The sequence below is a fragment of the Ornithorhynchus anatinus genome, chromosome 10, assembly GCF_004115215.2.
Source record: "Ornithorhynchus anatinus isolate Pmale09 chromosome 10, mOrnAna1.pri.v4, whole genome shotgun sequence".
Classification (NCBI taxonomy): domain Eukaryota; kingdom Metazoa; phylum Chordata; class Mammalia; order Monotremata; family Ornithorhynchidae; genus Ornithorhynchus; species Ornithorhynchus anatinus.
In genome coordinates this window covers 20,734,186-20,748,335 of record NC_041737.1, presented here as the reverse complement: position 1 = coordinate 20,748,335, position 14,150 = coordinate 20,734,186, and the positions used below count along the sequence as shown (strand labels likewise).

The window sequence follows — 14,150 nt, the reverse complement described above, 5'->3', positions numbered from 1 at the left end:
TAAATCAGTAAATCAATCAGTTGTACAATTGTCCATGGAATGATGGTTTGAAAGTCTACATGTATAAGTGTTTATGTTTGTGTAAGTTATAGGCAGAGTGTTTTATAAAGAATTTTAAAAGCTGTCCTTACCAAAAAGGCACCAGCTGTTATAAAACATGTGGGATAGTTATTGAATTGTGCAGGGGAGACGATATACCACCTTTCTATTTAGGGAAGAGTTTACCTATGTTTTTGAAAGAGTACTTGGTGAACTTGGAAGAGTATAGGAAAAGACATATGAAAGCAGGAAGTTAGGAATAGGATATTTAAAAGGCATAGGAATCCAGAGGAACCTAATATAACTGAAGTATTTGGGTCCTAGTATGGATTTATAAATCACCTTGCTTCTCAAAAGTGCAAGAACATTTTCATATATTATTTCACCTCCACAATATATTCTGTGAAACAAGTTCAGGCAGAGATCATTATTTCTATGTTACAGATGGACAAATTGAGTCATAAAGAATAGTTATGCAAAGTTCCTAAGAAAAGAGAGGAGATTAGAAATAAAGTTTTCTGACAGTCTTTCCAGTGCTCTATTTTCTAATTTCCCCCATCTCTCTGGAGCATGCATGTTTTTAAAGCCACTGAATTTGAAGAGGTTGTTCAAGAGGGTAAAAATAACTGACGATTATGCTAGCAGCAGTGGCGATCCCGTTTATTCAAGGTGGATGCTAGTGTTGTAGGTACAGGGATTGGAGCCTAGGAGAAAAGTTAGTAGAAGAAAGTTGAAGAAAAATGGGAGTGGAAAGTCAAGAGAATACCTTGTCTGTTAAAGAAATAATCCATTATTAAACTGACTTTATTATGCAGAGGCTTTTGTTCTCTAATTCATTTTTTTAGATAAAATAAATATCAAATATTGGAAAACTTAGAAAAAAATGAGATACCGGATAAGAAAATCTCCATTATTTTTCACTTGTACCATATTTGAATATTTGTCAAAACCAAAGGGTCAGATTGATAGACTGGTACAAATGATTTGAATATTCCAAGCTGCACATGACATAAAAAGAATTATTCATATGAGGAAACAGCAATAAAAATTTAAATAAAGGTCTCAGCAGGCAGTATACACATAAGTATCCATCAAATTCATGATTTACAAGGCATACTCTCTCTGTTTCATGATGGGATTATTTAAACATTTCAATGAGATAATGAAGCAATGAGACCAAGACGATGTGAATGTATTGGGTTTTTATGAAATACAGTGTTTCATCCTACTAAACAAAAATCACAGATTAAAACTTTCTTCGGGGCCTAAGTACCATAACTTCTATATTCTGCTATGCCTAGAAGATGTATTTTTTTCAGTTTATTTTCTTTTGCAATGCTGAACCAAGATAGGTTTCTTTATTTGCCCAAGCTTCAGAATTAAATTAGTTTATGCATTTGTTCTCGCCTTCTCCTTGGATTTGGTTTCTAAGTAAACAGTTATTTTCATTAAATTCTCTTTTATTTGGTTTAAAGTTCTTTAGTTACTGGAATTATTCAGTGTAACTGTACCAATTTCATTTTACTTTCATTTCAAAGATCTGTGTCGTGTTTTAAATTGGATTTAATTGGTTTACTTTCATTTTCTTTTCTTTACCTCTTAGTTCTATGCTACCATTTCTTTGGCTGAGCCTGACTCCAGCCCAACTCTGCTAATTTTCAAAGTATTTTTATAAGCTAAGGCATCTTGAAAAATTGGCAGCACAAAACAAATGTTCATTGATTTTATTTCTAGTGAATGGAAGCCATTTACATTGGGGAAAAAATAGCAAATGGCCTTCACCAATGTGTTATTGTCACAGGCTAGGGGCAGCCTGGGAATTTGGAGGAGAAATGGCAACAGCCTTCTTTGCTTTCAGACCTAAAATGATCAGCAGTTCTTGGAAGCTGATCGAAGAGCCATAGCTGGCAAAGAGAATCAATACCAATTTGGGGGTTTGTTTTACAAACCCTTGAGCGGAAACAACTGTGGTCCTTCAAAACCTCCAAAATATCACACCCACTCAAAAGGAAATATTGACATGGTCAGGTAATTCTTTCAGTATGTAGATCCTGGGGGTATGGTCAAAGGAGTATCTTATTATTATTGTCATTATTATTAGTAGTAGTATTATAATAATTTTGGTATTTGTTAAGCACTTACTATGTGCCAAGCACTGTATTAAGCGTTGAGGTGGATATAAGCAAATTGAGTTGGACACAGTCCCTGTCCCACAAGAGGCTCAAAGTCTCAATTCCCATTTTACAAATGAGGTAACTGAGGCCCAGAGAAGTGAAGTGACATGCCCAAAGTCACACAGTAGACAGGTTAGAGCCAGGATTAGAACTCGTGACCTTCAGACTCTAAGACCCATGCTCTATCCACTATGCCATGAAGTAGTAGCAATAATAGAACTTATTGAAAACATATTTTGTGGATAATATTGTATTAGTCTCTCTTCATCTTCAAATGCCATTGAGTCACTTTTGATCCATAGTGATTCCATGGACACACCCTCTCCAGAACATCCCATCTTCTACCATAAAATAGTCCTGATATGTGTATTCATGAAATTTTGTTGGTAAAGATACGGAAGTGGTTTACCACTGCCTTCTGCTTAGCAAAAATTTGAATCTCTGCTGAGGTCTGTGACTTGCTCTGTGCATGACACCTGCAAAACCCTCAGGGATTTTTGAGAGGCATTTGCCCCCAGAGAGCAGAGTCCCAAAGGTAGTTAATTCCCAAGGTGTGGGAATTGTTCGAGTGCTTTCTGTCTCTGAGGCAAAAGATTCTTTCTGAGGAGCAGCGTGGCCTAGTGGAAAGGTCATGCTTGCTGGATGATCTTGAGAAAGTCACTCAACTTCTCAGTGCTTCAGTTTCTTCATCAGTAAAATGATGACTTAATACCTATTCTCCCTCATTCTTAGATTAGGAGCCCTATAACGAGTCAAGAACCGTGTCCCACCTGATTAACTTGTGTCTTCCCCAAAGCTTAGAATAAACCTTGACATATCTTTTTTTTACAAAAGTGTAGTGGATCCAGAAAGAGTAGCACAGCCCAGCTGCTAGTGAGTTAACTCATAGAAAATTTGGATTACAGTGAGGATCCAGCACTAATTCAGGTCAGCTGTTAGAATGAGGCATGGTAGAGTGGAATCTCATTCTATAGTTTGTCCCTGTGTATAAGTAGGCATCACCTATCCATTTGCATAATAATAATAATAATAATGTTAATGTTATTATGAATAATTGCGGTACTTGTTAAGTACTTCCTTTGTGCCAAGTACTGTATTAAGTGCTGGGGTAGCTACTATATTATCAGGATAGGCACAGTCCTTGTTCACGTGATGCTCACAGTCTAAGAGGGAGAGAGAATAGATATTAAATCCCCATTTTGTAGGTGAAGAAATTGAGGCATGGTGAAGTTAAATGATTTGTCCATGGTCACACAACAGGCAAGTATTGGAGCCATGATTTAGAACTCAGGTCCTCAGATTTCCATCCCAATGCACTTTCCATTCACCCACAATGAGCTATGCATCAATCAATCAATAAATCAATTATATTTATTCATGGGGAGAACACAGTGGCCCAGTTCTCTTCCTTGGCAAATTTATGTGAACCGGTTTTGGTATTTGCTTTTAATCAAAAGACCTTTTACAAAGGCTTAAAGTGAGAGTGTAATATCTGGTGATAAAATAGATTTTGTAAATCCCTATGGGAACAATATAGCTTCCAAGCCCCATTTGGCTATATTATATTTGAAAAACTTATAGAAGTAAATGACTTTAAGATCTTTATGATATGGGAAAAATCAGGTTACTTGTCCCCCAATTATAATGAAAGCTAGCAGGATTGTTAAAATTATATATTTCATATTATTATTATATTTAAGAAGTGTTTACTGTGGTAGTTACAAATTAATCAGGTTGGACACAGTCCCTGTCCTACTCAGGGCTCACAGTCTAAGTAGGAGAGAGAACAGGTATTTCATCCCCATTTTACAGTTGAGGAAACTGAGGCACAGAGAAATGAAGCCCAGAGTCACCCAGCAAGCAATTGGCAAAGCCAGGATTTGAATCCACATCCTCTGACTACCGGACCTTTGGTCTCTCCTATAGGTCATGCTGCTTAAGAATATAGATATAGATATCTTGCAGTGGTTGTTTTCAAAAGTGATATTATTGATAGTGGGATCCCAACATTTGTGCCTGGTCTGGCTGAAAAACCCAGTGTGACACTGACAATCTGTATTCATAAAAAATAATCCTTGTTAAGCTGGTGTGTTTGCCCCCTCAGTTCCTGTCTCTCTTTCAGAACTTGTCTCTTGGTATCACTATCATTGGTAAATTGATCTCTCTCATCACTGTAGACAGTACCACCATCCTTCCTGCCTCATAAGCCTGTAACTTTGGCATTATCCTTGACTCCTCTGCCTCATTCAACCCACTTATTCAATCTATCACTAAATCCTGTTGGTTCCACCTTCACGACATTGCTAAAATCCATCCTTTCCTCTCCATCCAAACTGCTACCTCATTAATCCAAACACTTGATTACTCTATTAGCTTCCTTGCTGACCTCCCTGTCTCCCGTCTCTCCCTAATCCAGTCCATAGTTCACTCTTCTGCAGCAGCGTGGCTCAGTGGAAAGAGCCCGGGCTTTGGAGTCAGAGGTCATGAGTTCGAATTCCGGCTAGGCCACTTGTCAGCTGTGTGACTGTGGGCAAGTCACTTCACTTCTCAGTGCCTCAGTTCCCTCATTTGTAAAATGGGGATGAAGACTGTGAGCCCCACGTGGGACAACCTGATTCCCCTGTGTCTACCCCAGCGCTTAGAACAGTGCTCGGCACATAGTAAGCGCTTAACAAATACCGACATTATTATTATAAATTTATATCTCACCTCTGACCTCTCACCCACATCCTGCCTCTGGCCTGGAATGCCCTCCCTTTTCATATCCGACAATTACTCTTACCACCTTCAAGGCCTTATTGAAGCCACATCTTCTCCAAGAAGCCTTTCCTAACTAAGCCCTCATTTCCTCTTTTCCCACTCCCTTTAGTGTCACCTTGACCTGCTCCTTTTATTCACCACCCTCTCCACCCAGCCTCACAGCAATTATGTACATATCCATAATTTATATATTTATATTAATGTCTGTCTCCCCCTCTATAAGCTCACTGTGGTCAGGGGAATGTGTTTGTTATATTGTTGTGCTGTAGTCTCCTAAGCATTCAGTACAGACCCCAATATGTACACAGTAAGTGTTCAATAAATATGATTGATTGATTAAACTTCTGTTCCTTGAAAGTGATTTTTCTGTCAAATCACAAGAGTCTACCACTATATCATACTTGTTGCTTGTGATGGTGCTTAGCTAGGTCTTTAAAAGAGAAAGCTACTTTAATGATGTGATCTTTATGTATCCTATTCATGGTCTTTATCATCTTGTCAAAAACCTGAAAATATATTATCACACTTGACAACACTACCATCCTTCCCATCTCTCAAGCCCAAAACCTTGGCATTATTCTTGATGGCTCCCTCTCTTTCAACCACTGTATTTAGTCTGTCACCAGTCATTGGCATTTATTCCTTCACAGCATTTCCAGAATCCACCCCTTATTTTCCATCCAAATAACCACTATTCTGGCCCAAGCACTTATAACGACTGCATCAGCTTCCTCGCTGATCTTTCGGTCTCCAGACTCTCCCCTCTCCAGTCCATACTTCTCTCTGATGTCCAGATCATTTTTTTCATTCTGTGCACATCTCCCCACTCCTTTAAAATGTCCAGGGGTTCCCCATGTCATCCATATTGAGAGTTTAGCTTTATCCCTCCTGCTTATAACATTCTCTTCTTCCATCCCAGCATTCACTCTTAGTTCCTCTCAAACTAATCTATTCCCTGTGCTTCATTCTCATTTTTCCCTGCTCTGATCTCTTACTCAGACCTGCCCAACAACTTGGAATTCCTGCTCCCTGCTGAAATCACATTTACACCAGGAGGCCATTACCAATTATTTTCTAATTTCTCCAGATTATATCCTAACCAACTACCACTTCAGAATTTACACAACCCCTAAACACTTAAGTATTCACGACTTCCTGGAGCAACTATTTATCTATAATTTCCTTCTATGCTTAGTTCATTTAAGTGTCTATCTACCCTCCTGGATTGTAAAGTCCTAGAGGGCAAGAATCACAGAGACTAATCTAATCTTGCCGTACTAAACATTGTCACTCTTTGTACCAAAAACACACCCATCTTATATCATGGCTCTCCAGCCAGGTCTGCCAGTTGCTGTCAACTACTGAGCCATATTCTTGATGAGGTGATTAGCTCGTTTTGTCAATATATTATCAGTTTGGTCCTCCTTTCATAGGAGTGGGGCCAGGTTGTCCACAGCCACCCAATCAATCCATCACAAGTACTTATGGAACAGCTACTTTGTACAGAGCACTATAGTAGGTCCTTAAGTACGATAAAAGACATAGTCCTTGAGTTCAAAGAGTTGCAACATAAGGTAAGATGAGCAGACATAAAATATATATGTTCAGTTGGAATAGGAGGGAAAGCATAGCTATAACTGTAACATCTGAAGTGTAGAAAAATGAATACGGGAATCATTCAAATGACCTGCTTCAGAGGAGTCAGAGGACCTGGGTTCTAATCCTGGCTCTACCACTTGTCAGCTCTGTGACCTTGGTCAAATGAGTTAACATCTGTGGGCCTCAGTTATCTCATTTGTAAAATGGACATTAAGACTGTGAGCCCATGTGCTGCATGGACTATTTCCAACCTGATTATCCTGTATCTATCCCATTACGTAGCACTTTGCCAAGCATAAAATAAGCACTTTATGCTTACATAAGTACAAATTCTATTTTAAAAAAGATGAAATAGAGCATATCCATTGATATATGAATACAAACCAAAGGTAGTTGCCATGATGCCATGATCAGAGATAAAGGACATTACAGGGGAAAAGAGTTCTGGAGGAGGTGGGTTTTCAGGAGGGCTTCAAAGTTGGGGCATGGCATGACATGGTCTGGTGGATTTAAACAGGAAGATAATAACAGAGAGAGGGAAGGGTATGAATGATGGAAAGTCAAAAGCGAGCCATATTAAGAAAGTTAGTTTCCAAGTGGTAAAGGATACAAATTAAGAAATGGCAGCTGAAGAGGGAATTACATAAGAGGAAGTGAGCCGGTAGAGAACTTTGAAGGAAATGCTCAGAAACTGATGGGATATTTTTAAGGAATGAAGAGATGGGGACTGAGTAACATTATAAGAGATGATTTGGGCAGCAGATTATACTTTAAACTGCGGCGGGGAAAAACTGGCACCATGGACACCAGTGAAGAGGTTCATGAAGCTAGATAGGTGATGACAAGAACTTGAGCTATGATAGCAGCTGCAAATGTGGAGAGGAAGAGACAGATCTGGGAAAAACCTGGAAGGATTTTGAGACAGGTTAACATAAAGGTTAAAGGTTTAGAGGAATTGAAGATCACAACTAGATTTGTAGGCTTATGTGACAGAGAGCACAGAGGCATTGTCTGTTCTAATAGAAATTTTGTGGGAGGATTAGATTTAAGAGGGAATGTGAGGTTTTCCAGTATTGAGTCCAAGATACCTGCAGGTGCAATGTTCTGGAGACAAGAGAAGCAGTGTGGCCTAATGGAAAGAGCCTAGGCCTGGAAGTTAGACGAACTGTGTTCTAATCTTGGTTCGGTCAGTTATCTGCTGTGTCATCTTGGGCAAGTCACTTAACATCTCTGTGAATCAGTTACTTCATCTGTAAAATGGGGATTGAGACTGTGAGCCCAATGTGGACAGGGACTGTATCCAACAGTGTGTCTATCCCAATGCTTAGTACAGTGCCTGCCACATAGTAAGCACTTAACAAATACCATGAACCATCCTGTAACTTTATATGGTAAGAATCTGAGGTTGGACAGATAGATTTCAGAGTCATCTGCAAAGAGATAGTAGCTGAAAAGATGTGAGTATAAACTCCCAGAGAGAATGAGTGTTTAGAAAAAAGACTAGAGAAGCCAGAAGAGAGGATTAAGGATTACCCACACTTTAAAGATGAGATACTAAACAGAGCCAGGGCATTTGCATCGAGAGAGAAGAACTGACAGGGAATAATGGGAGCCATTATTACTCTGTTTTATTAATGATGTGTATATGTATATGATTCTATTCATCTATTTTGATGGTATTGATGCCTGTCTACTTGTTTTGTTTTGTTGTCTGTCTCCCCCTTCTAGACTGTGAGCCCGTTGTTGGGTAGGGATTGTGTCTATCTGTTGCCAAATTGAACTTTCCAACCACTTAGTACAATGCTGTGCACATAGTAAGTGCTCAATAAATACAATTGAATGCATATAAATTGGGATAGGTGGAGATAGACCAGAGGTCTCGATAGAGGCAGTTTTGGGGAATGAGATTATGAGAGTGCAGGGGAAAGATAGGAAATTATGATCATAGAGTGATAAATCTGCATAGGTGTGCAGTTACCATTTCTACCTGATGCAGAGGTGAATGGGCAGCCATTGGAGGTTATTGAAGAGTGGGGAGATATGGACTGAACTTTTTTTAGAAAAATGATCCATCATCAGAATGAAGTAAGGATTGGAGTTGGGAGAGATAAGAAACAGGGAGGTAGTCAAGGAGATTGATGCAGTAGTCACGGTGGGATATGTGAAGTGCTTGGATTAATGTGGTAGCAGTTTGGATGGAAAGGAAATTAGCAGAGTTAAGTTGTATGTGGAAACAGATGGATTGTAGGTAAGTGGATCAGCACTGTGGATGTGGAAGTCCCTGAGAATCAGTGTAGCTGAAGGGAATGAGAGTTGGAAGAAGACTAAGATGTTAAATTTGTCACAGAGATTCAGAGGGCCCCAGAAGGGCCATATTTAATGGTTACCAGAAACTGTAAATGATGGGAGAGGAGATGATGTGGACCTTGAATGATGCGAAGGTGAGAGATACAGGGAAGAAGATTATTTGAAAGTTTTATTGGAGGGCAAGGAGTATACCATTTCCTCCAAACTTACTTGTGTGTCAGGAAAGTGGGAGGAGAAGCATGGCCAAGTGAATAGAGCATGGACCTGGAGTCAGAAGGACCTGGGCTCTAATCCCATCTCAGCAACTGTCTACTGTGTAACCTGGGCAAATCACTTCACTTCTCTGTGCCTCAGTTACCTCATCTGTAAAATGGGGGTTAAGTCTGTGAGCCCCAAGTGGAACATGGACTGTGTCCAACCTGATTAGCTTATTTCTACCCCAGTGCTTAGAACAGTGCCTGGCACATAGTAAGCACTTAGCAAACACCATTAAAAAAAGAGAGAGCAATACAGAGCAAGTCAGGAAGCCACCCTGAAGGGAGCATGGATAGACAAGTTAGGACAGACCCAAGTGCAGTGACTCTGACTCCCAGAGACTGGAGGGATTCCCCAGCCTAGACCGGAGAGGAAGCAATTCCAGTGCTCTATTAATCACAAGAAGAGAGTCAAACTCTAGATTTCAAGCAGACCAAATTTGATCTCTGGTTATATTCAGTCAGTGGTATTTTATTGAGGGCTTATTGTGTTCAGAGCATTGTACTAAGCACTTCTTGCTGTAAATTACTGAAGTAGAAATATTTTAAGGCCCCTTGGGAGAGCTTGAAAAGGTTTAACGGACTGTGATCTCTTCAGTACCATGTCCAAGAGGTAACCCAAGATGGTTCTGAAATTACATTCCTTCCAGGAGATTTTTCCTGATCAATCTCTCATCTCCTTCCTTATTCCCCACCCTAACTGCCACTTCAGGACTTCTGCATCATAATAATGATGATATTTTGTTAAGCGCCTACTATTTGCCAAGCACTATTCTAAACACTGGCATCATCTAAGCACTTGGGTCCTGACAGCCTCTACTCTTGTAGTACTTAACATTCATATTTTTATTTTCTTTTGACTTCCCTTACCTGTAATGTATTTTAGTATCTATCTCTCCAGCTAGATTATAAACTCTTTGAGTCAAGAGATCATGTCTACTCTCTCTATCCTGCCAAGTGCTCAGTATAGTGATCTGCATGGAGTAAGAACTCAATAAATGCTACTGATTGATTGGCATATCTGCTGCAATCACCTTACCTAGAAAAAAATTCCTTTTGATGGGATGTGAAAGATAATATAATGCAGTCTTCTAAGTGAGAACTCCTTGGTGTTTTGGCAGATGCTATGCTGCTGGTAGCAGAAAGGTTAGAGGGGCCATTCAACATTGAGTCCGTCATGGATCCTATCGATGTCAAGATCTCTGAAGCCATCATGAACATGCAAGAAAACAGTATGCAGGTCTCAGCTAAGGTATGTGGCAGTTATCCATCATCTATTACTAAATTTGCTGTAAAATAACTGGCTCTACATCTAATCTGATGGATTCCAGGCAATGGCCAAATCACTAAAAGTGGTATGTCTTTTTCCAGCTAATTCATTGACTGGTTGCAAATTTCCTAGCTCATCACAAACTTCTAATGTAGTAGAATTAAAATGAGAAGCCACCTTTTAATTAATTACTGCTCAACTGTTAAGAATTTGGGACTGTTCAAAAGTTTAAGAAAGCCAGACTGTAACTATTGTATCTCATATGGAAGCACTTTTGAGAAGTTGCTCTTCATTTAAGAATCTTGGTTCAGGTTTAACCTTTTTCTCTTTTCATTAATTTCTAATTATGACTTCAATTGCACAGCCCAGGCAAATATGCAACCTTGGGAACATAGGCAATGAAACATTATAACTTCCTGATATGACCACTCAGAAAATGTATCTCTCTTCCCTAGCCCCCAACTTGGAATATTTTATTCTAGCAAAGTAACTGGATGAACTGGTAATTAAGAAAAGCCTTCTCTCCTAATTTAAACAGTATTTGTGCACGTATAGAAGTAAGTACAAAGAAGACAACAGGATGTGTTGGTCTCACAACTGAGATTTCAGCCACCCAAACAGATATTTATCTTGCAACCAATACTGTCATTTTCAGAAACAAAGGAAAACTATCTATAAACACTTATTTTTGATATGGCTTATAAACATGAAAATCAATAGACGTTTGTGTTGAAGAAAAAATTTATGTTGAAATCAATAGTATTTATTGAGCTCTTACTGTGTGCTCAACACTCTACTATATGGTTGGAATATAGTAATAACAATAATAATAATGTTGGTATTTGTTAAGTGCTTACTATGTACAGAGCACTGTTCTAAGCGCTGGGGGAGATACAGGGTAATTAGCTTGCCCCACATAGGGCTCACAGTCTTCATCCCCATTTTACAGTTGAGGTAACTGAGGCACAGAGAAGTTAAATGACTTGCTCACAGTCACACAGCTGACAAGTGGCAGAGCAATTCCAACCATTGAGTAGGTTACAATCTCTAAATCAAGTCCTTGGATTCTTTTATGTTCATACTCACAGAAGTAAGTGTTCTTTGCAGAGTAAAAGCATTCAGCCTTCTTAAGGCAGGGCCATAATGTCCATCCCCTACATTATCTGTGGCTCCATCACATCATGCTTTTTAATTATAGCATAAGGATACCATCAATCAATCAGTAATATTTATTGAAAGCTTAATGTGTGCAGAGCACTGTACTAGCACTTGAGAAAGATGTTGGGAAATATGGACCCTGCCCAAAAGGGGTTGATGGTCTACACAACATTTTGTAAAAGCATTTCTCTGCCACCCTTTTTCCTTGCCCTTTGACTTAATGATCTAGGGCAGCTCTACTCCTAAAACTTGATTTGCACCCTAACCTCAACAGTCACTTCCAACCTGCCACCATCTTTGGGGGAAAAAAATTGCATAAGTGTTTGTAGCCAGTAATAGATTTAAAAAAAAATTAAAAAGACTATATATTTTGGAGACAGAGAGCTGGGTGCTGAAGTTTCCCAGTGGATCCTGGAGGAAACACTGACTGGAAGATGCATCAGGAAGCCACACATCATAAAAGCAACATTCCAATGCTCACACAAACACAACTCCATGCTAGCCGCAAATATTCCACAGTCATCAGTGTTTTGGAATTGCATTTTGTCCTTTCATTTGCTGAAACTTTCACTGAAAGCTTGTCTTGCTTTCTCCTTTCACCAGTATGAGACTACTTTCTGATCACATTCAGGAGCTACCCTTCATCTTGCACTTTTCACTTATTTGCCTCTTGCATAAACTTTCCATATGGAGAAATGTTTTTGAGGTTCATTCTAAAACCACAAAAATAGTCCATCTAAGATTTAACACTTTCTTTCATCCTTGGAAAAATCTAATTTCATTGTCTATTTGAACCTTATACACAAAACAATTTATTAGCAAGAGTAAAAATCCTCTCACTTTTTCTACAAAATAAATTTCCATTTGGAAAAAATCCTTAATCACCATAGATAAACACCCATCCGAGTGTGGCTGTCTTTGCAGCTGTTTTGGTTTTTTTTAACCCTTCTATTCCATAGAATTGGAGTCAGGAGCTGCTTACTAATTAGGGGCTATACAGACATTCTGGAGCCCACAGTAATAAGATAAACCTCTTCTTGAAACCATTCTTGTATAGTTACTTTCAAAAATAATCATTCTGTCATTTTTTCAAAAGAGAAGAGACAATGCATTCATGAATATTTATCTTTATAAAGCAATAGATCGAAGTCCTCACAATTCTGGAAAAGTGCTCATGGATTCCTTTCTAGTGATTAAATAGAAGAATAAAAGGTTTTGCTCCTTCAGGATGCTGAACTTCTAGATCAGAAGTCTACTGAGAGTCCACTGATTTAATCTCACTTCCTTCCCAACCTAAAGAAGGTATCCCTTTCATTATCAAATGAAGGTACAATTCTCTACTAGCGAAGTTAACTGAGCAAGTGTAAATGAAATTTACTTTGAACCAAAATTTTTCTATTTCACCTATTAATCCCAACGTCTTACCCACTTAAACATTTATCGTAGCAGTTAGCAAGGAAAAAAATCTATTGGTCTGAGTTTCACCTTTTCCTCTTCCCCTACCTGATAAGGATCGCCCCTTAATAATTTGGTTAACTTTGTACTCCAAACTTGAACAGCTCACAGTCAATAGATGACATTAATGGAGGTCACATTAAGAGGCATTAAAAGTTGCTATAGGCTGCCAGATTTTTCCAGCCAATCTAGGACTTCTTGACCTAGACAGAATTATCAGCCAAACTAGAACAAAGCACTTTTTTATGGGTGATGTATGGTTTGCAATATCCTTTTCTTTAAAGAATCTAAAAATGGGTTTTTTCTTTGTACCTACTACAACACTGAGCCACCCCCAAAATAATAACAATAATTAATTGTAATATTAGTTCAGGTCTATCCAAGCACTGGGTATGACAACCAGTTTCACTGCCCTCCACACTTAGGAAAGGGAGGAGAAATCCAAGAGAGTCATTCCTTGATATTCCTCCATGAAGTGTAAACTGAACCAATCAAAGAGAAAGACTGGGGAGGAAACAGAAGGGCCTGACTGATGCTGACTGAAGCAGTGTGGCCTAGTGAATATAGCATAGAGAGGTATCAGAGATGATCCCTGGAGGTTTAGAGTCCACTACCAGGACTCTGGAGGAGCTAGGCTTCTGCCCATGAATGGGAAAGAGCTTGGAGGTTTGTGTGTTGAGGGGGGAAGATGGGGGAGGAGAGAGAGTGAGTTGGGTGCCCCAAAACTTGTAGTTAGAAAAATGAGAAAGCTGGAGGGTTTTAGGACCTAGCAGAAGCTGGCCTTGATCCAGGACTCCTAGAGTGACTCCAGAGTCTCTTTTGGCCAAGATATAGGGCTGAGAACCCTGGCAATTCTCTACTGGCCAAGTTAACTGAGCAAGCATAAATGAAATCTACTTTGAACCAAAATCTTTTTATTTCACCTATTAATCCCAAACTCCTACTCACCTAAACATCTAATTATCCTGTATCCACCCTAGCACTTAGCACATGAAGCTCACAGTCTAAGTGGAAGGGATAGAAAACAGGCATTTAACCCCCATTTTACATATGATGATGATGATGACGTTGGTATTTCTTAAGCGCTTACTATGTGCCGAGCACTGTTCTAAGTGCTGGAGTAGATACAAGGGA

General features: G+C 39.2%; 1 protein-coding gene across 1 annotated transcript in view; it reads left to right on the top strand.

Annotated features, from left to right (window-relative positions):
- GPC6 (glypican 6) overlaps positions 1-14,150 on the top strand; it is a 719,587-nt gene that overhangs the window by 603,803 nt on the left and 101,634 nt on the right. Inside the window, exon 5 of the mRNA XM_039913281.1 lies at positions 10,255-10,385. Within this exon, the coding sequence (XP_039769215.1) occupies positions 10,255-10,385 (131 nt within the window). The remainder of the gene's footprint in view (positions 1-10,254; positions 10,386-14,150) is intronic.